We start from the raw sequence: 22,690 nt of genomic DNA on the forward strand, positions 1-22,690 counted from the left end.
AACGTTATTTTAAAGGTAAGGAAAGACGGCGGCTGAAGGGGAAGAAGGGGAGTTAGTCTCCCGGCGATACCTTTTCCCCCACCCGAGCGGCACAAACGAGATACAGCAGAGGGTCTGTCAGACGATAAACCGGGAAAAGGACACGCTTCTCTTCAGTGCGCGGACACCGGCACCTGGAAAGGGGACTCACCGAGCCCACCGAGCTCCACCACTGAGGAAAGGCGCGCTGCAGGCGCCCGCGCAGGGCCGCTTCCCGCGCTCCGACGTGCTCGCTGCACTGCGCCTGCGCCCGCTCGCCCACGCCCAGCGACGGGCGGGACCGAAGTCGCAGGGTGATGGCGTCAGCCGCGCGCCGCGTGCAAGGGAAAAAGCCGGTTGCTGGGGGAGTGAGGAAGAAAGGGAGGGTGTCGAACACGGAAGTGATGGCAGCGCCTTGGGAGCAGGTGGAGGCGGTGACCGCAACGAATGAGACGGGAATTCTGAGGCGAGGGGTGGGGGCTTGCAGAAAGACATCCTCCTTTTAGGACCTACCTGAGGTGCAGGAGTGGCTGGGCCTCCCTTCTCCACCTTAGAGAGCACCCCGAGTGACGGCGATGGTGATGGCGGCAGTTCCTCGCACAGCCCCAGTCAAGCTGCGCTCTGAGAGGTGAGTGGGGGGAAGGGTGGTTGCTTCCCGGCCTCGCGGATTAGGGTCTGCTGTCACCTTCCAGGCTCCCTAACACGCAGCCATATCCGAGTCCCTGACCAAGTCCAGCTCCTCCTTGGGGCCCTGTTACAGAATGAAGTCTTTGAGCATCTTGTTCTCGAGGAGAACGAGACCCTTCCCAAACCTTTAATCTTGGCATCCTTCGTGCCTTCACCTTGTCGTTTCTATAGAGATAAAAAAAAAAAAAAAAAAAAGGGAAGACTTTAATCTCAGTTCTCAGTTCCTGGAGGTATGGCTTGCACGTTAATGATTGTTGGGGGTGGACGTATATCCCTTAAGAAGAAAGTAACTTGGATTTCCCCGTTCAGACCCCACCTAAAATTCACTGAAGTACGTATTTAGATCTAAAAGAAGAGCCAGAACTAAAGCATATGGTTGAATGCTTCGTTCGCTCCTTATAATCTCAACGAAGGTCTTGGCCATTAAGTTTATGTCCCCATGTTCTTCCATGTTGGCAGACCGGTGTCTGATGAATACCTTCACGGTGACATATTTGTGTGGTACCCATCTTCTAGTCTGCATCAGACACCAGTTTATGAATAAGTGGGACGTTTTTCTGTCCTAAACATTTCCCCATTGTTTTTCAATCTAGTTCCCATTGTGAAAAGTTGCACAGTTACACAAACGGTGCTATTGTTCTTACAGTCTTGGCATTGTGTGAAAGTTGTTTTGAGTACTAGGGTTCCAATTAGACTTCCTAGATACTTAAATTTGGTACATTAATGAAGAGGAAGAATGATTGGCTGAAAATGAGCTTGGGATTTGTGGAAAAATAGCCAACCTATTGTGGATTTCCCACACAGCAAAAGATACCGGAGATGATTCTTTCTGAGTGATTTAATTTTATTTGAAGATCATTCATTAATTTTTAGATAGACTGATTTGTAATTTTTTAATCCGAGTGAAGATCCCTGGATAAGACGATGGGATTGAAGATGAACTCTGATAACATTTGTCTATTATCTTGATGAGATTTCAAGGTAGTACTATTCACAGCTTAGCATAAGAAGGATCTGTAAATTGGAACAAGAGTTATGGATATTAAATGCCCTGTGACATCTATAACACAATATGACTTAAAACTATGAATGGTGTCTATATTTCTCTCCCTTCACTCTGCCTTAGCAATCAAGCCGTTTGATCCACAGGTTAAAGAAAAATTCCCTTCGCAAATTAAACATGTATGGAAAGAGCTTGGGCCTTAGAGTTGAACAGCCCTAGGTTTTATTTTTCGCTCTGACAGTTATTCATTATATGACCTTGACTATGCTTTACTTTTTCTGGATATCAGATTCCTTATCTCTAAAATGGAGATACCTACTTCCATCAATTATTAGTTATGGTATATAGGAGAAATTCATGGATGTATAAAACTGATTGTTACTAATATCCTGTGTTATTAACAGGGTACTTTGGGTGGATACTTAGTGCTTTTGTTTAAAATAGAGGGGTTTTTTTTTATCATTATCCTGTAAAAGTTTTCAAGTATTAAAAGATATATTCTTACTTTTGCTAGTATGTTTTCACAATTATATTTCTCTTTCAGTCAAATGCCGATAAATTTTAATGTCAATGAGTTCATGGTCTTGATGGAAACAGACATTCAAACAACATGTACAAGATAGTGTGGTAATGAAATGCATGTAACTTAAATGTCAGCAAAATTATATGGTTATTTAGAATAGCATAGCCTTAAAAAAAAATCCATTGCAGCTGTTACTGTTCTGGCTGTCAAAATTTTCCAAATGGATTTCTTTATCTTTAACAGTGTGTATCTCATAGGAGTGGGTAGCTGAATGAACTCACTGAAAATGACAGCAAGGTCACAGTTTAAATTGCCATGAAGATTAGTTAGCTCTGCTCTGTTGCAACCATTTATAGGACGCTTACGCTCACAAATACTGTTCTCAAGGGCAATAGGGTGAGAAAACATGATTACCATTTTGGTGATGAGTATTATCTACATCGTATACTCTTAGAGATTCAGTTTATCTAAAAAGCATTTCAGTATTGCCTATGGAAGGAGTTTAAAAAATACTTTTTCAATGAAATGTGTACTTGACGTAAAAATCACTAACTATGTGAAAGATAAGGGTGGAAGAGAGGTAAAATGACCGAGAGGGACACCTGGGTGGCTTATCAGTTAAGTGTCCTGATTTCGGCTCTGTTTGTGATCTCATGAGTCATGAGACTGCGCCCCAGGTGAGCTCCTCACTGGGCATGGAGCCTGCTTAAGATTCTCTCTCTCAAAAAAAGAAAAGGATTCTCTCTCTCCCACTGCCTTCCCCACCCTTGTCTGTCTTAGGCGTGTGTGTGTTCCCCCTCTCTCTAAAAAAATAAGAATAGAATATAAATGAGGAGAACAGAGTATTGAAGAAAATAATATTGAAGGCAGTTTAGAAATCTGAAAATTTGTGTATCTCTGAAAGTGTATTGAGAGTTACTGTTTATTTTTGGAGTAAATAATACTTGCATATATGTAAACTTCTCAAGGTATAAAAGGCGGTAAAGTTCTATTCCCAGCTATCCAGTTCTTGTGGCTAAAGACAGCCACAGTATTTGATTGTGTTGTTACATAGATAGTGGATCCTTACACAGCAAGAGAGATATAATCACTCTTTTATTGATAAAGAAACCAAGACTCAAAGAGGTTGTAGTTTGTCCAGTCACACTCCTACCAACTGTCAAAATGAGAAGTAGAGCACAGGTCTTTTACCATCTGATTCTAGGTAGTCTACCATACTGCTGTTCCATTTCATAACTGTTGCCATAAAACTAGAAATTTAGTAAAACACATCAGGACATTAAAGCTTTTTAAGTCTAGAATCCCCTTATACTAGTGTGTTAAAACTTGAATAGGTAAAACTTGTCACCCAAGCTTAAATATAAGCATGTGTAATTATTATAAAGCAATAGAAAGAATAATCTATAATCAGTTAAAAAAAACTTTACCTACTCTTTCTGTTGAAATCTGTATTTACTAAGTTAGCTTGCAAGAAACTACATATTTTAATAATTAGAGGTTTTGGTTATTTACACCCATAATATTTGTAAAGAATTTAAATTTTTTTAACCTTTTAAAAAGACAGTGTTTAATATCAGGAGTAATACAAAGTGCTTTATGATATGAAGCCTCCTCAGCCTCAGATTTTCAAGCCTTATATGTGGCCTTTGTTTCCTCTTGTTCCTTTTTTAAAAATTTTTGCTACTTTCCCACCTCTCATTTTTAGAAATTTCTACATGAAAAGTTCTGAGTACTACTAGAAAGTAGCTAATACGCATTTTCATTAATATATGCTATTTTCATACATCTTATTCCTGGAACTAAAACATAAGGCAGCTGGCATTATCCAGATTTTACAATGTGAAAACTGAAGTTAAATGAGATTTTAAAATCAGGTAATATGATTAGTACGTGACAAAGTCTGAATTTTAGCCCATGTTTGATGATTTAACCTTTCATGCTATTTCATCTGCACCATGCTTCATTTTTAAATATAGTGTAGTAAAAAACTAGATTGTTAATTTTTATAGTTGTTTAAAACATTAAAATTTTCTCTTTAGACTAAATTACTCTTACAAGGAAGTAGACCAAAATGTCTAAATTGATTGCCTTTAGGTAATTGAACTACAGTTTTTCCCCTCCTCCCTTTTAAACTTATCTAAATGTTCTGTATATTTTTTACTGAGCATATATTGTTTTTTATAATTAAAAAATTACAAACTGGAAAGAAAATGAATCTCCTTAATCTAGTTTATTCCCTAAAAGTTAAAATCATATATCTTAAATATTCTGGTTTCTAAGATTCTTTTAAGGTCCTTCCATTTTTAAAAAGCCAGCTATTTTCTGTTCTCTCTTCACTCGAGATTAACCTTCTTTGGTGATAGGTTCCTGAACATTTCTCTTTGGCATGGTCACGGAATGGACAATCATCTAAATATTAGCCCAAGTTAATACTCCCCCTAAAGTTTGCTCCAAAAGGATTTCTATGAGCTAAATACAGGAAATTATGGCTTAAGCAGGCTTCTTAACTGAAGAACCTCTCAGAACCTTTTGCAAAATATGCATTGTAATATTTCAGAGGGAAACCATTCCTATATTTGTTTAATAAGGAAACCCCTATCTCTCTAGAATATGTATTAACACCTTTTAGAACTAGTGCCCACTGGCATAAGCAAACTATAATTGGAAAAGTAAGTGGAGAGTGTGGGGAGAAGGAGGATGTAGTGGTACTAATCAGTAATTCCTTTTTATGTTTGTTTTTTAATCCAGTTAAGTCCCACGAGCCCTGACGTGGTAGCGTGAAAATAGGAGATACTAACATATTTACTGGAAAATGAAACTGTATTGCTCTTGTTATGAGGGGGAAAAAACAACATGTTTTTAGTTCAGAGATTCTTTTCATATGATCAAACCCGGTTTTATATTTTTCCTTAACATTTCAAGGAATTCATCTGCCAATATCCAGTATATTCCATTCGTGGGCTCTAAATGTCTCCACAGAATTCTCAAGTATCAGACTATGATCAAATGTTAAGTAAGGACTATGACCCATAGAATCCAATTCAAATATCACAAACTATGATCAGAGTGCTTTCAGGGAGTTTTGGGACACATAATAGCAGGTAAACTTTGGAATTGTGGATTTGGTCAGGAAATTCCTAGGAGTAATAATTTAGTTATAAATTATTTATGTAGTGTAATAAATAATTATTTTAGTATCAAATGTATTTTAATTTGGTATTTACATGAATTCTGGTCTTAGATATGCATCAGCATTTTAGATAAAGTAGTCATCCAATGAATAATTAATATATACGGTAATGCTCTGGTAGAGAATTACTAAAGAATTACCCAACCTCATAGAGAATACAGTGACATTTCCAGATAGATGAAGTTTAATTTTTGGCCTTTTTTTTTTTTTTTTCTAGGCTCCATGCCCAACATGGGCCTTAAACTCATGACTCTGAGATTGAGAGTTCCATGTTTACCTACTGAGCCAGCTGGGCGTCCCTCATTATTGGCTTTTTAATAGTTTTCTCTAGGAATCTTGAATTAACATCACCTATCTGGCTTTATGCAATAGAACTAATTAGGGACTCCGGGGTGGTTCAACGGTTTAGCGCCTGCCTTTGGCCTGGAGTGATCCTGGAGTCTGGGAACCAGTCCCACATTGGGCTCCCTGCATGGGGCCTGCTTCTTCCTCTGCCTATGTCTCTGCCTCTCTCTGTGTCTCTCATGAATAAATAAGTAAAATCTTTAAAAAAAAAAAAACAAAAAACAGTAGAACTACTTAAATGTTATTTAAATCTTGTGTTAGTAGAATGGCCATGTTGGATATGTTGGATATTCATTCTCGGTTCACTGTCCTTGGCAATTGGTGGTAGAATCTGGGAAGAGATAGCTACTGGGAATCTGGGAACTTTCTTTCTTGAAAATAGCTTTTATATAAATTTGCTTTTGAGATATTTGCCTCTTGCTCAGTAAGAAATAATAATTTTTTTAAAAGATGTCACTGTTTACTCCCCAGAGCAATGTAATTTAGCTGCCTTCATAAAAAATTAATTATTGAATCAAGAGCCAAAGCAACCTTCTCCCAAGTGATGTGTTCCCCTCTTTAAAAAAAAAAATAAAAAAAAAAATAAAAAGCTTTGTAGTTACTGGCAAAGATCTTTGATTTGTCAGCACCTTTTAAAGTATCATCTTAGATTTCTATACTACATAAAAATAATAGTAAAGCCACTTTCTTATCACTTTGTATTTTTTTCTTCCTCATTTATAAAGTTTGTAAAACTCCAAGAACTAATGATAGGCTATTTGAAAGGATTCATTCAGATTCAGAACTCAACACTTTTTTTTTTTAATTGAGATTTTTTTTTTTAAGATTTTATTTATTTATTCATGAGACACAGAGAGAGAGAGAGAGAGAGAGGCAGAGACACAGGCAGAGGGAGAAGCAGGCTCCTTGCAGGGAGCCAATATGGGACTCCATCCCGGGACTCCAGGATCAAGCCCTGGGCTGCAGGCGGCGCTAAACCGCTGAGCCACCCAGGGATCCCCCTTGCGTAAGTTTAGATGCAAACATAACAGATATACTTGGCAAGGCTTACCAACTTGTATATAATAAGTATTAATCATTTACTTATAAATTATTTATGTAGTATAATAAATATTTGGATGATCAAATTACTGTACCACCCAGGCTCCCCATGAACCATTTCTAGTAAACTGGCTTGGGACGCCTGGGTGGCTCAGTGGTTGGGCACCTGCCTTTGGCCCAGGTCGTGATCCTAAGATCTGGGATTGAGTCCGGCATTGGGCTCCCTGGAAGGAGCCTGCTTCTCCCTCTGCCTATGTCTCTGCCTTTCTCTCTCAGTCTGCGTGTCTCATGAATAAATAAATAATCTTTAAAAAAAATAATAAACTGTCTTATGTCCTTTAATAAAATTATATCTAATATGTTTCTTTTTTTTAATTTATTGATTACTTAATACATTTAGGCTCTGAACAGAGTACTTTACATACATTATTTCATTTAATCCTCAACAGCCGAATGAAATAGATAGCATCAATATCTCTGTTTTTACAGATGAAAAAAAAACTGAGGTTTCACATCAAATGGCGAGTATCAGATAAACTGGACTCAAACTGTACTGCAGGGGTGCCTGAGTGGCTCAGCGGGTGAGCATCTGCCTTCAGCTCAGGGTATGATCCCGAAGTCCCAGGATCAAGTCTGCATCAGGCTCTCCACAGGGAGCCTGCTTCTCCCTCTGCCTGTGTCTCTGCCTCTCTCTCTGTGTCTGTCTCTCATGAATAAATAAATAAAATCTTAACAACAACAAAAAACAACGCTATACTGCTTAATGGCTGCCATTATTGTGCTGTGAAACTGCATCCTTGTCATATACATGCATAGAGATACTAAAAATGTTAAAATGGTTACAGCTGGATGGTAGGATTATGCATAATTTGGGTTTTTTTTTTATAACTTAAGCTTAGTTTGAATTAATCATGATAAGTATGAATTACTGTTGTTTATGTTCATCAAAATGATATATGCACCCAAGTTAAAAATTAAGTTGAAAGCTTAGGGAAGATAAATTCTACAGTCCTACCAATTCCGAAGGCATCTATGTCGAATCTTTTAACTGTTTTTCCAATATTTACCTTTATATTTCTAAATCATATGCTTATTATTTCTTGATTCGTCGATTACCAGACATTATCACTTGAGTTCCTTTTATGATAGATGAGAAATTATCTTTTAGTCTCCTTCCTTTCTTTCCATTTTCTTATTGCATTTGTATCACAGTTTTGGTGAATATGTAAATGTCATTCATTGCTGAGCCAAGTATTTTACAACTTTATTTTCTTTCTTGTCTAACTCTTGAATTTTTGTGTAATTAAGAATTACCTGATTCTCTTTTCTCATTCTTCTCAATTGAATTTTCCAGAAGTCAGTTCTTTTTTTTTTTTCTTCAAAACCTTCCACCTTGGAGCCAATGGCCCTGTATGGTTATATGCTCTGAATACCATGTTGTCTAGAAACTTTTCTTCTTCGACATCTTAAGAATTCACATTTCCTCTCTCTTGTGTTAAATATCTTATTTTCTGCATTATGTCTTTTGCTGTGGGTACACTTTAATTTTAGAAGACTATATATCGGGCAGCCCGGGTAGCTCAGCGGTTTGGTGCTGCCTTCAGCCCAGGGCGTGATCCTGGAGACCCGGGATCGGGTCCCATGTTGGGCTCCCTGCATGGAGCTTGCTTCTCCCTCTGCCTGTGTCTCTGCCTCTCTCTTTCTGTCTCTCATGAATAAATAAATAAAATCTTAAAAAAAAAATAGAAGACTATATATCTTCTAGTATGAGGTAAAGTTGTTGATGCTTTGCATGTGTGAAAATTTCTTTATCTTCATATTTGAATGGTAATTTGGCTGATTATTTCTTCAAAGTTGGAACTAGCCTCTAGCTTCCAAAACTAGCCTCTAGCTTCCATAGTTACTGTTGAGAAACCAGATGCCATTTATTTGTAGTCCTCTATGACTTTTATTCCCTCGGGAAGATTTTTTTTAATTTTCACATATTTTTTGACTTGGATAGCACAACATCTACTCTCTTAAGTATCTCCCCTTTATCTCTACGGTTCTAAAATTTTAGAACAATGTAACTGTATTTTTCCCCAATTGTGCTGGGTACTCCGTGGACTCTTTCAGTATAGAAGCTCATGTCCTTCAGTTCTGGGAAATTTTCTAATATAGTTTCTTTTTTAATTTCCCCCCTTCATTTTATTATTTTCTATGAAATGTCTGTATCAATCGTCTAGTTTTCTTACCTTTTCTAATTAACCATTTTTTCCCATTTCCTGTTATTTCCTCAATTTCTTCTCCAACTTTCCTGTGGACTATTTTATTTCTGTGACCATATTTTTATTTTTTTTAAGGTTTTATTTATTCATGAGATGCACACCAAGAGAGAGGAAGAGACATATAGGCAGAGGGAGAAGCAGGCTGCCCGTAGGGAGCCCGATGTGGGACTTGATCCTGATACCAGGATCACACCCTGAGCCAAAGGCAGACGCTCAACCGCTGAACCACCCAAGCATCCCGTATTTTTAATTTACAAAATTTTCTTAATCTCTGATTGTCCCAAACTCCTCTTACTCATTCATAGGTGTAATATCTTCTCTTAACTTGGAAGAAATCAGTTTATTTTCTGCTCTTTTTGTGGTTCTTGTTTTTCTCTAAGTATTTTTTTAATGTTTTGGCCTCTGCTGTTGTTTATATTAGACACTTTCCTCAAAAGTCTGATGACCTATGACCATTCATATTCTGGAGTGAATAAAGCACAACAATGCTGCCTGACAGCTGTGTGTGAGTAGGTGGGGCTTGTGGCTGGCAAGCTTTTCTCCATGCTTGGGTGATTATTCCAGGTTTGTGGGTTATTGGTGTTTTTATTCATTCATTTATTTTGAGAGAGAGAGCTCATGCAGGGGAGGGGCAGAGGGAGATAGAGAATCTCAAGTAGACTCCCCACTGAGCATGGAGCCTGGTGAAGGGCTTGATCTCACAACTCTGAGATCATGACCTGAGTCAAAATCAAGAGTCAGACGCTCAATCAAGAGTTGGGATCCCTGGGTGGCGCAGCAGTTTGGCGCCTGCCTTTGGCCCAGGGCGCGATCCTGGAGACCCGGGATCGAATCCCACGTCAGGCTCCCGGTGCATGGAGCCTGCTTCTCCCTCTGCCTGTGTCTCTGCCTCTCTCTCTCTGTGTGTGTGACTATCATAAATAAAAAAAAAAAAAAAAAAGAGTGGGTCGCTCAACCAACTGAGGCACCCAGGCCCTCCCTCCCAGCTTTCTATTGTAGGAGTCCCAACTGTCAGTATCTAGAGTTCTTTTCTTTTTGACCATTCTATTTTTTTCAGCAAAGTATCTTTTAGTCCCTTATTAAGAGCTATAAATATGGCTACCAGAGTTCTGGGAGCTGGCTGGGAGAAGGAAGTAAGAACTTACACGATTTTAGTCCCAAATCTCTCTTCTACCCTCTCTCTATGTCTGGTATTCAAAGTCCTAGCCTCTCAGTTTAGTTTCTCCAACTGATAAATATCCCATCTCCTCTAAGTGTAGGAATAAGAACTGGAGAAATCCAGCTGTACTTATGCATATTTTCAGCCTGCTTCTCCATTTTCCACCCTGTTCTCCACCCACATTTTCTGTATCATCTGGTACCTTTGGGTCCTGGACTTTGCATACTCTGTTGGCTTGCTTCTCATCCATGTCACCTCTGTGCCTAGTGTTACCCGCCTCTCTGATGCTGAGTTATTTACTGCTCCTCCATTCATACTCTGTTTTCATATTTTGTGATTTAGGTTATAGACACCTCCTAGTCTCATGGATGTTATGATTGTGTTTTTATTTCTCATTTTTCCTTGTTCTGGGTTGACTTTTTGGGAGGATAGAACAAAAAGATTTTCACTTGGCCATTTCAAACCAGTCAATTATTTATTTTATAATCAGAATAAAAAAGCTATTTTCAAAAAAAAAAAGCTATTTTCATTTTAAGGGGAAATGAAGTTATAATAAAAAATTTAGTAATGGAAAGTAGCAGGTGTAGTGCCTAAAGGAAGCATTAGAAGCACTAAAGGATTTTATAGGAGATTTGTTATTGAAGGCAGAGAGAATTTGAAAGAGAAAAACTGAAGCAGGCCCTGGTAAAGGTGGGAATGTCATCAGGAACAGAGAGAGCGAGCTTATCTCTGATAATAGAAGTGAAGGAAGAAATGATACAATGTAGAGATAATAAGCAAGATGAGGGAGCTCATATCCAGTGGAGTAAAGTTGGTCATAGAGTTTAACAAACTGTTATTTTGCTATTTTTTTTAGTAAATTACCAGGCATTTCAAATCTTTTTTTTTTTTTAATATTTTTTTTATTTATTTATGACAGTCACACAGAGAGAGAGAGAGAGAGGCAGAGACACAGGCAGAGGGAGAAGCAGGCTCCGTGCACCGGGAGCCTGATGTGGGATTCGATCCCGGGTCTCCAGGATCGCGCCCTGGGCCAAAGGCAGGCGCCAAACCGCTGCGCCACCCAGGGATCCCAGCATTTCAAATCTTATATATTTTTCACAACTGAATAAAAAAAGTAGAAAGTGTGTAGTATTCTTCAGCCTACTTTGTTGTTTCTTGTTTATTTTTGCTCAGTAGAACTTGGTCAACAAACAGCCAAAGCATAATGTTGAATATAATTTTGGTATAATAAGTAATGATATGTCTTCCAAAATTAGATTTAAAAATATTTTTCCCTATGGATTTTAAATGAGTATATACTAGTGAGCTCACTAAATCAAAATAATCTGTATAATCGCCAGGTGCTATTCAGTTTTAGAAATGGAGTTTTTTTTTTTTTTTTTTTTTTTAGAAATGGAGTATTTTATTTGGCAAGTCTAATTAATTAGTTCACACTTTTAAGTACTTGCCAATCATTTGCTACTACAGTTGCTTATTTCAAATCCTCTTGCTTTGAAAATGCATTCAGATGGCTCTAAACATTTACTTGACTTTTGGGATTATAATGTTCCTCTGACATAATCAGAAACTTAATCATAATCAGCATGCTGAGTGAGACTGATTTTCTCAGTCTCCAAATTCAAGTTTCATTTGTAAAATGTTTGAGGTTATAGAATCCTAACCCCCAATTCTGGGCTTAAATCTTACTCCACCTAAGAATAGTTAAGTTAATCCCATTTACAACCTATCATCACTATTTGTCTTAATAAAACTCTATTTCACATTGTAAATTCTAGCATATCTAGCCAACTTCAAAGGAAAGTCATTGCCCTATAGAAATTTATTTGCTTGTTTCTCAAAATTACCAAGAAAAACACAAGAGTGTGTATGTGAAATAACAAATTTTTATCCGATTCCATGTTTTCTAAAAACTGCATAAACTGAGAGTGAAGTTGACCAATTACTGAAATGAGTTGTCAAAACTGCATTGGGAATTTTTGCATGGCATTCCTGCTGTTCAGTGGTGATTATTTAATGAATACTCTTTTTTTATTATTTAATAAATTCTTAACAGCTTTTGTAACTTAAAGTTTATATTTTCAATCAATAGAAAACAACACAAGGAGAGGGAAGTAAGGAACCACTACAGGGTAGTATTTCTCAAACACCAAGTCATATATTTCTCACTGTCTCTTACAACAATTCACTGACTGGTCTGCTGTGAAATAAAAATAAAGAAAGGAGAGATTAGTAGAAGATACACCTCAAGACTAGAAATTGTTTACATTTTGAGCATACAGTTGGGCTAAGAGAGGAGGCCTTGCTTTCTAATCTACATTGAAAATTAACTGTGGGAAAGAATTCAGATTCTTGACTCCCGGGTACTATGAAATTATTAGTATGTAGTAAAGCAGATCATTTAAGTGAAAACAAAATATTTTGGAACTACCTTCCAACATATCCAATACTCTTATCTTGTTCATATGCTAATTATGCTTTTTCATCTTATGTCTGATTGGGGCTTAATATGTAAAACTATATGTGCAAAATGAATGACAGTTGGACACCTGGGTGGCTCATTTGGTTAACCATCTGACTTTTTTTTTAATATTGTATTTATTTATTCATGAGAGAGAGAGAGGCAGAGAGACAGGCAGAGGGAGAAGCAGGCTCCCCGAAAAGAGTCCAATGTGGGACTCGATCCTGGACCCCTGGATAAGGACCTGAGCCAAAGGCAGATGCTCAACTGCTGAGCCATCCAGGCATCCCGAGCATCTGACTCTTGATTTTTGGCTCAGAACATGGTCTCAGGGTCATGAGATCAAACCCTGTATCAGACTCCACACTGGGCATGGAGTCTGCTTGGGATTTTCTCTCTTCCTCTTCCCTTCCCCTGCTCACACACTCTCTTTCTCTTCTCTCTTTAAAAAAAAAAAAAGTGAATGACAAATGACTAGTGTGTTTTGTTTTGTTTGTTTTTTTAGATACATCCAGAGAGTGCCCAGAAGAATCTTCCTGCTGGAAAAACTGAAAAAGCAGTATTTATAACACTGGAATTTGCGGATAATTTGTTAAAATGGCAGAAAATAGTGAAAGTAATAGCAAAAATGTAGATGTAAGGCCCAAAACTAGTCGAAGTAGAAGTGCTGACAGAAAGGACGGTTATGTGTGGAGTGGAAAGAAATTATCTTGGTCAAAAAAGAGTGAAAGTTGTTCAGATGCTGAAACAGTGAATGCTATAGAGAAAACTGAAATTCCTTTAAGGAGCCAAGAAAGGAAGCACAGCTGTTCATCCATTGAGTTGGATTTAGATCATTCCTGTGGGCATAGATTTTTAGGCCGATCTCTTAAACAGAAACTGCAAGATGCTGTGGGGCAGTGTTTTCCAATAAAGAATTGTAGTGGTCGGCACTCTTCAGGGCTTCCATCTAAAAGGAAAATTCATATCAGTGAACTCATGTTAGATAAGTGTCCTTTCCCACCTCGATCAGATTTAGCCTTTAGGTGGCATTTTATTAAACGACACACTGCTCCTATAAATCCCAAATCCAATGAATGGATAAGCACAGACTTGTCTCAGAATGAATTGAGGGATGGTCATCTAAAACGAAGAAATGCAGAAGAAGAGGTAAACTGCTTCACACATACCAATGTTCAGCCCTGTGTCATAACCACCAACAGTGCTTCATGTAGAAGTGGTCCTGTGACTGGCTCTGTGATGAACCTGGTTTCAAATAACAGTATAGAAGATAGTGATATGGATTCAGATGATGAAATTATAACACTTTGCACAAGTTCCAGGAAAAGAAACAAACCCAAATGGGAAATGGATGAAGAAATCCTGCAGTTGGAAACACCTCCTAAGTACCATACCCAGATTGATTATGTCCACTGTCTTGTACCAGACCTCCTTCAGATCAATAATAATCCATGTTACTGGGGAGTTATGGATAAATATGCAGCTGAAGCTCTACTAGAGGGAAAACCAGAGGGTACCTTTTTACTTCGAGACTCAGCACAGGAAGACTATTTATTCTCAGTTAGTTTTAGACGCTATAGTCGTTCTCTTCATGCTAGAATTGAACAGTGGAATCACAACTTTAGCTTTGATGCACATGATCCTTGTGTCTTCCATTCTCCTGACATTACAGGGCTCCTAGAACATTATAAGGACCCGAGTGCCTGTATGTTTTTCGAACCCCTTTTATCCACTCCTTTAATTCGGACTTTCCCCTTTACCCTGCAGCATATATGCAGAACAGTTATTTGTAACTGTACAACTTATGATGGCATTGATGCCCTTCCAATTCCTCCTTCTATGAAATTATATCTGAAGGAATATCACTATAAATCAAAAGTTAGAGTACTCAGGATTGATGCACCAGAACAACAATGCTAGGAAAAGTGTAGGAATATGGGAATGATTATATACATATTTTCATTTAATATTTTATTTTTCTTATGTCACTTTGAATTTTTCTACAAGGACAGTTGAAATCCAAAATAAATCTCTGCCCTAAAGTTTACGTCTAGATCAGTTTATTTTTCTTATGATACGTCAGTTGTTTAGAGTTATATACTAGGGGTTAATGAATATTTTTGACCAGGTGTTTTTTTTTTGTTTTTACCAAATAGATCATATACTTACTTTTTTTTCTTAACTGTAATTTGCTTAAAATCCAGGGATATTTGAAATTTGGTAGGCATTACCAACACAGTTAAATCCATATTTTATACTTTTCTTTAAAAATAATCTGTCCTTTCCTACATGTACAATCCTCATTGCCATTGGCATTCCTGTACGTAAAATACAGTTTCCCCATCCCGCTTTTCAGACGCTGATCAGTAAAGTGGAGTGTGTTGTAATTCACAATCCATGCCAGTGTAGTAGAGTTTTGTAACAAATAGGGATGCTAAAGGTAACAGGGTGGTTTGAAACTAAACTTGAAGTGTTTTCATTTTAAATACTAACTATAAAGCAGTATTACTCAGTTTGATTAATCTGATGAGGAAGAATCAAATGAGAACATGACTTTTTGGAGGTGAATTTATTTTCTACACTGTAGCATGGCCACTTGTTCTTTTTGAGTAAGTCTTTTACTCAACCTAGATGAGTTGCTATCTTCAGAACAAATATTGTTCTTTCTCACTGGAAGCTTTAAAAATATAACACTATTAGTAACTAGTAGTTACTAACGTATTAAAGCAACTATGGTGTTTTTCTGTATTTACTTATGAACTGTTGCTTCTAATTAGCCTTTTTATAGACACTCTGAGCCTGTTATCTTGGGGAGATGCCACAGTTTTATAATCAGCCACAAATTTCTATTGGTAACCAAAGAGGACCTAAGTAGTCTTCATTATTTTAAAGTGAGCTTCACTAAAGATTCAAGAAGTAAACATGGAGCTGTTTTCTGAAAAACTTAATGTTGGTTTTGATTTTCAGGTTTCAAATAATTACTCCTATCTTCAGAATTCCATGTCTTTACTGTAGCTTCTAAAAAAGGAAAACATTTTGAGAGCTACATGCTTTAATGCCATACCGAACAATACTGGGCACTAGGAGTAATATTTTAAATTTACGATCCCAACACAGAAGCATTTTTAGAAACGTCATTATCCCTGTAAAATAAGGGTAAATGGAGTGGTATCCTGTCAAACTCTGCTTTTTTAAAGGGTCCGTGCATAATAAATTTCCTAGACAGTTTCTTCTGGTGAGCTATCTAACCCTTTGTACAAATTGGCATTTTTAATATCATAGTAGTTGATTTCTTGCTGCTAATTTAGGTCCAGTAGGAAGCTGCTTCTGCCTGGATTGAAAGAAATTTGACTCAACTTTCCAAGTTAGAATAGATGTTTCTTAAGTATCATTGCTTTTATGTTGAAGTAGCATTTCCCTTTCCTGCAGTTCTGTTGGTAGCATAAAGATGGAATTTTTCAGTAATAGCTTTAAAATAAATTTTTAGCAATTACAACAAAATTAAACCAAGAAAATCTGTTAACCATTTTCTAGGATTTTTTTTCTCAGTGATCTCAAGATTGTCTTGGTTCCAGTGAAGGGTAACTTAATTATGGCACCTATCTGTGGAGTAATGAGGCTCAGGATATCACTAACACCGATATCAGGATAAATATCTCTTCTAAAGATGATATTTCCCTTTTACAAAAGTGGAAAAGTCTCATACTACCTCATCTTTATTGTGACACTTTTGTAGATCACTGAGAAGCTTGTCTTATTTACCAATAAAACACTTCCTAAATATGCATTTTTTGGTGAAAGAACATTAATAGTATAGTAAGACTCTACCCATGATTATAGTTTTTTATCAGAATTTGATAATGAGACTTTCTGTTTCTGTGAAACAATTATTGTTTTAAATATTTTTCTTTTAAAAATAACTTTTTATCAGTACAGAAAAACCTAAGGGATGACTAGCTAACAAATATTCTGTTAAAGAGTAATTTTATAAAGAAAAATGAAATATAATTATGTTGTCTTTTATAATGGTAAAAATGTTTATATGAAAATCAAGATATAAGTAGCTTTTCATATATTCAAACTGGTTGCTTGTGGTATATTTTCTCTGGCTTTCTTATTTTTTCAACTTCAAGGTATTAATAGCTGTTAACATTTTCAAAATACTGCCATATATATCCTTGAAGTAGATGATCTAATAAATGAGAGCAGGGAAGAGACTCATTTATTCTGAAATGGTTTGTATTTTTCCTTTCATATTTGCTACAGTGAAAAGAAATCTGAAAGTAGAAGCATAAAGACTTGAGAATGGAATTGTTTACCATGAAGGAAAAAGAAAAGAGTAATAATAAATTAATTTTTAAGGCATTAAAAGATTGGAATTTAGAAAGGTTAATCCCTTTCTCTGACTTTGTGAGGACACATTTGGAAGAGCCTCCAGTATTCACAAACTAATTTTAAAAATGTAAAATATGTAATCATTGGAATATATAACTAAAGTGACTAAGTTTTGAGAGGAACATGAGGAAAGATTCAAATATATCTATAAATTTTGTAACTTAATGTTTGTGGGCATTTGAAAAGTATAAATTCCAGAGTTGGGAAAGCATCAGCATGGTGGAAATGTGTAGAGCTTATTGGTGAGAGAGGATGAAGCTAAAAGAAACAAGATAAAATATTAAAATTAAGAATTTAGGCATCACCTCAGGGAAGAGCCTTGACAGTGAAAGGGAACTACTTAATTGCTAATAGCTGGTCTGGACCAGACACTTAACTGTGCTTTGGGAATCATCCTGCACTAATCAGGAAATAAACTTGACTTTTATTTTTCTTAAGCTTTTTGGAACAACCCCACCACCACTACTATGCTTTTTTTTTTTTTTTTTTTTTTTTTTTTTTTTTTTTTTTTTTTTTTAGCTATAGCATCTTGATTCATACTCCAATTCTTGAAATATGCTGAATAGGTTTCTTTTTTTAGATTCCTTGAGCATTTTTGTATTGAAGAATCCTATGTGATCTTTCTATAGCCATGCCATTCACTTAAATAATTCATAGAGAGAATGGTTTAATTTAAAGGAAGACCTAATAGGAAGAAGATTAAAGGAAGCTTTTAGTCAGCCTGTGGTTAGATTTATTGATTTGGTGAACAGAACTGTGTTCTTTCCTGAATTTCAGCTAATGGTCAAAGAATGGCTTTCACTTAAAGTTGTGACTTATTATAAATAATACAAAGAATGTCTTAGTAATTAGAAATCCTTTAAAAAGTAGAGTAAATGTGGCCAATAGAACTCATACAAATTCCATTTCTTTTTATAAGAAAAACACAAACCATTATCATTTATTCATGAGCCAAAGCCATTAAGAAGACAAATCAAGTTACCAGCTTCCTGTCTCTTTGAAGTTTGGATCATTTTATAGGCCTATGTAATAGGTTTCTTCCTATGAAACAAAAACCTTGAAACCTAATTCATAAATATACTCTAAGTTTTCATTTAAAAACTTTTGTCACTTTTAGCTATAACGAGTCAGATTATATATTAATTTTAGTAAATTTCACAGGAAAGTAGACAATTATTTCTGGAGACAGCACAGGGAGAACAATGTTTAAATCTACAAAAACCTGTGTGTTAAGTAATACCTAAATGAATAAAAGATTTTAAGTCAAGCAGACTATTGTTTCTATTTTGGAAAAAAAAAAAAAAAGATCTTTACAATTTGCTTTAACCATAATCAGTTTCAAATTTTATTTCTAAAGAATGAACAGAAAGCACAAAGTTCTTTTTTTTAATGACCTGCTAGAGGTAAGCAATGCTACAAAAGTCTGCCTATACCATTCTAATATATTAAGATATTGGGCACAATGGAGGTAACTTTTTAATGGATTGGCTTCTATGTAGAAATGTAGACTAATGAATAAAGCCCAATGGAAAGGGATTTGGGGCACATGAATCCTATTTCAAATATAAGCAATCTATTTTTGTTTAATTTTGAATAGATAATCCTAAATCTTGATCTTCATCTCCTAGCATATAAAATGTAGATAAATAATACTTGTGACTTGATTTCCTGAAGGCTAATTCTCCACTTAAGAGGTGACTATTAGAGCATACTTTTAAAGTAATTTCTGTAATTTCTTAAAAATAATGTGATGATAGATTTTCAAAGTATCCCCTTAGTAGACCCTGCAAATTCACATTCACTTCTGATAGTCTGTAATAGGCTTTCTTGGCTTGATTTGACGATAGAGATAACAGTACAATTTGGATTTATAGTTTAGACTCTGGAATTGGATGAACAATTGTAGTTTCCTCCTACCCTTAATAAGGTTTAGTAAAATTGATGTTTGCCTGTTATTTTAAAGTTGATTACATTTGCAGGAAGTAAAGATAATCACTTTTGCTGTGGTTATAATCAAATCTAAGCTTTCAGACTTAAAATAAAACTCACGGGGGTTTACTTAAATTATGCTGACTTTGCTAGGAGTGAGTGACTCAATTCTATGTAAGCCAAGTATGAACTTGATATATACTTGAATATACAGTTTAAGTAGTAATTTCACAAAGCTGTTAGTACTCTTGTCAGTTGGGCTTGTATGAATCCTCCTCTTACCCAAAAAGAAGTAGACTGTTTGCATTTTTATTTCTAATCCTGAAGTTGAATGTTTCTTCTTGGATGTGAGTTCAAATAAATTGATCTGAATAAATTTTCAATTCTTAATTAAAACTTCATACATAAAATCCAAAGGCTTTGTATATTGTTTTTAAAACATGGGCATCCCGGGTGGCTCAGCGGTTTAGTGCCGCCTTCAGCCCAGGGCCTGATCCTGGAGTCCGAGGATTGAGTCCCACGTTGGGCTCCCCGCATGGAGCCTGCTTCTCCCTCTGCCTGTGTCTCTGACTCTCTCTCTCAAGAATAAATAAATAAAATATTAAAAAAAACAAAAACAGGGATCCCTGGGTGGCGCAGTGGTTTAGCGCCTGCCTTTGGCCCAGGGCGCGATCCTGGAGACCCGGGATCGAGTCCCACGTCAGGCTCCCGGTGCATGGAGCCTGCTTCTCCCTCTGCCTGTGTCTCTGCCTCTCTCTCTCTCTCTCTGTGACTATCATAAAATAAATAAAAATTAAAAAAAAAAATTTAAAAAAAAAATTAAAAAAATAAAAAAAACAAAAACAAAAACAAAAAGATAAAACATTGTGTGCCCTAGGGCTGCTGGGTGGCTCAGTCAGTTAAGCATCTGAATGAATTCTGCTCAGGTCATGATCTCTGGGTTATGGGATCAAGCTCTGCCTCTGGTTCTGCACTTGGGGTGGAGCCTGCTGAAGATTCTATCTCATCCTCTCTGCATGCTTGCTCTCTCTCTAGAAACAAAAAACACTATATCCAGACTTCGCACATTCAACTTAGAATCTAAAAAAGGTGGGGACATGAGTTAAGCATCGGACTTGGTTTCAGCTCAGGTCATGATCTCAGGGTCCTAAAAGCCCCACCAAACAGACTCTACTTGGGTTTCTTTCCCTCTCCCTCTGCCCTTCCTTTCCCCCACCCCTTCATTTTCACACTTTCAAATCTTTAAAAAAAAAAAAAAAAAACTGAAAATTTTTTTTAAACTGAAAATTTTTAAAAATCCAAATTACACGTTTTCTAATTTATAATACATTTTTTTGTCTGTTTAGTGTGTCAGTTTAGGTCTTCCAGAAGCAGATGCCAAGATGTGATTAAATGTGCAAGAGACTGAAGGAAGAAGATGTGGAAGTCTTCCTGTCACTTTGCAAGTCTGACCTACATGAAAAATGCAAAGATTAGGTAGGGTGGGCTTCAGACTGCAGTGCAGTTATTGAAAGCTAGGTGGGGATTTAGTTACCAAGCAAAGGTTGACAAGGGCAGTCCACATGGGACAGGAATGGCCTAGCTCTAGAACTCAGCATGCTACTACTGGCTAAAAATATGGGAAAACGAGGCAGTCACCCTGATATGTCTGACCTGGACTAGGTGAAGTGAATGAGACAATTTGAGCGCAAAATATTTTTTACCCAAAACCTCAGCAATGAAAAGCAATATAACAATTAATTTGGGGATCCCTGGGTGGCGCAGCGGTTTGGCACCTGCCTTTGGCCCAGGGCCCCGATCCTGGAGACCCGGGATCGAATCCCACGTCGGGCTCCCGGTGCATGGAGCCTGCTTGTCCCTCTGCCTGTGTCTCTGCCTCTCTCTCTCTCTCTCTCTCTCTCTCTCTCTGTGTGTGACTAACATAAATAAATAAAAATTAGGGGATCCCTGGGTGGCGCAGCGGTTTGGCGCCTGCCTTTGGCCCAGGGCGTGATCCTGGAGACCCAGGATCGAATCCCACGTCAGGCTCCCAGTGCATGGAGCCTGCTTCTCCCTCTGCCTATGTCTCTGCCTCTCTCTCTCTCTCTGTGTGACTATCATATATAAATTAAAAAATTAAAAAAAAATTAAATAAATAAATAAATAAATAAATATTTTTTAAAAATTAATTTTAAAATCAGAAGGGGACCGAGGGTGGCTCAGTCAGTTAAGCATGATCCTTAGGGCTTCCGCCCAAGGGCTCAGGTCATGATCCCCTTTCTTTGCCGCTCTCTTTCAAATAAAATCTTAAAAAATAAAATCAGGGGCACCAGCAACTCAGTGGTTGAGCATCTGCCCAGGTTGAGCATCGTCATCCTGGGGTCTGGAGTCCTGGGATCAAGTTCTACATTGGGAATCCCAGCTCAGCGGGGAGCCTGCTTCTCCCTCTGCCTTTTTCTCTGCCTGTGTCTCATGAATAAATTTTAAAAAAATCAGAATTAAAACAACAACCTAATGAAAAAAGGTCAAGATTTTATTTTTTAGGATTTTATTCATGAGAGACACAGAAAGAGGCAGAGATATAGGCAGAAGGAGAAGCAGCAGGCTCCATACAGGAACCCGATGGGGGACTCGATCCCGGAATTCCAGGATCACCGCTCAGGCCGAAGGCAGACGCTCAACTGCTGAGCCACCCAGGCGTCCCAGGTCAAGATTTTAAATATAGTTTTACTGACGTCTGCTGACTCAGGATTCCTTATAGCTCCATAAGGCATTACAGATTCACTGCCTCCTGACGGCAGGGTAAGTTGTTCACACTAATGTCATTTTCCATAGACCATTTTCCCTGTCCAAAAATAGGTCTTCCCCAGGCTTGGGTATTTGCAGTTTCTCTATTGCCTCTTTTCCAGTAGGAGAAGTGTGGGTTCTGGTGGAGCATACCCAGGAATAAGTCTTCCTTTAAGACGTTTCTAATAAAATGCCCCTGCCCAGTGACCCACTAAGGGGTTACCCAAAGAAGCAAAATGTACTGATACCGCATATTTCTAGTGTAGTTTTACATATAAAAATCTATGTACATACTGTATGTATATACATTTTGCACACTATATAATTACGGCAGATTCCTTGACAGCCGGGGGAATGTGTCAATCATCCTACAGACCTGACCCAAAGTAGGTAAAGGTTCTTTCAAAGATGAACATGTGGGGCCCCCTTCCCCGTATGGCTCCTGTAGCGCTCCCCAATTTCGGCCCGAGGGCCGGGATTCACTGGTTGGCCGCATTCACAGCCAGCCGGCATCCAAGCCCGGCTGTAAAAATCTCTAAGCGTAGGAAATCCAGAAGCAGTCCTCAAACCAGTCCAGGAAACAAGCTAGCAGTTTCCGCCGAGGTGCCCAGAACGTCACTGGCTACAGGCATTTCCTCCGAGTGCTCAGAATTCCGGAAAACCGGGGAGCGGTCCTCCCTCCCGCGGGAGGAAAACAGCCGCCCCGGGGCGAGCCGGAGGAGCAGCCGCCCGGCCCCGCCCCGCCCCGCCCCGCCCCGCCCCGCCCCGCCGGGCAGGCCGCAGTGCAGCGCGAAGCCTGCGGGGGGCGCCCGCGGCCGCACCCGGCCCGGGGAGGAGGGGGGAGAGCGCGCGGGGGCGGCGCGCTCGGCGCTTCCTGTTCCGGCGCCAGGAGGAGCCGCGCGCTGT

General features: G+C 37.9%; 2 protein-coding genes and 1 long non-coding RNA gene across 4 annotated transcripts in view; 1 reads left to right on the forward strand and 2 right to left on the reverse strand.

Moving 5' to 3' along the window:
* Window positions 1-319, reverse strand: part of WDHD1 (WD repeat and HMG-box DNA binding protein 1) — a 62,168-nt gene extending 61,849 nt beyond the window's left edge. The window contains exon 1 of one of the 2 annotated variants that reach the window (XM_025442356.3): window positions 191-319. The gene's annotated coding sequence lies outside the window, so the exon portion shown is untranslated. Of the gene's footprint in view, window positions 1-70 lie in introns of both variants that reach the window. The other variant, XM_025442355.3, reaches the window with a different exon arrangement.
* SOCS4 (suppressor of cytokine signaling 4) lies at window positions 310-19,428 on the forward strand. The gene is made up of 2 exons (XM_025442358.3): window positions 310-646; window positions 13,200-19,428. The coding sequence occupies exon 2, from the start codon at window positions 13,292-13,294 to the stop codon at window positions 14,612-14,614; it is 1,323 nt and encodes a 440-aa protein (XP_025298143.1). The 5' UTR covers window positions 310-646; window positions 13,200-13,291; the 3' UTR covers window positions 14,615-19,428.
* LOC125755569 (uncharacterized) lies at window positions 18,380-22,651 on the reverse strand. Its single transcript, XR_007412353.1, has 2 exons — window positions 22,161-22,651; window positions 18,380-20,470 (listed from the first exon to the last, which is right to left on the reverse strand). It is a non-coding gene; the product is annotated as an uncharacterized LOC125755569 (long non-coding RNA).
* Window positions 22,652-22,690: the final 39 nt, after the last annotated feature.

This window comes from Canis lupus, chromosome 8 (assembly GCF_003254725.2).
Source record: "Canis lupus dingo isolate Sandy chromosome 8, ASM325472v2, whole genome shotgun sequence".
Classification (NCBI taxonomy): domain Eukaryota; kingdom Metazoa; phylum Chordata; class Mammalia; order Carnivora; family Canidae; genus Canis; species Canis lupus.

Coding starts and splice junctions, on each gene's coding strand:
- SOCS4 (XM_025442358.3), top strand. CDS start 13,292: ATGGCAGAAAATAGTGAAAGTAATAGCAAAAATGTAGATGTAAGGCCC.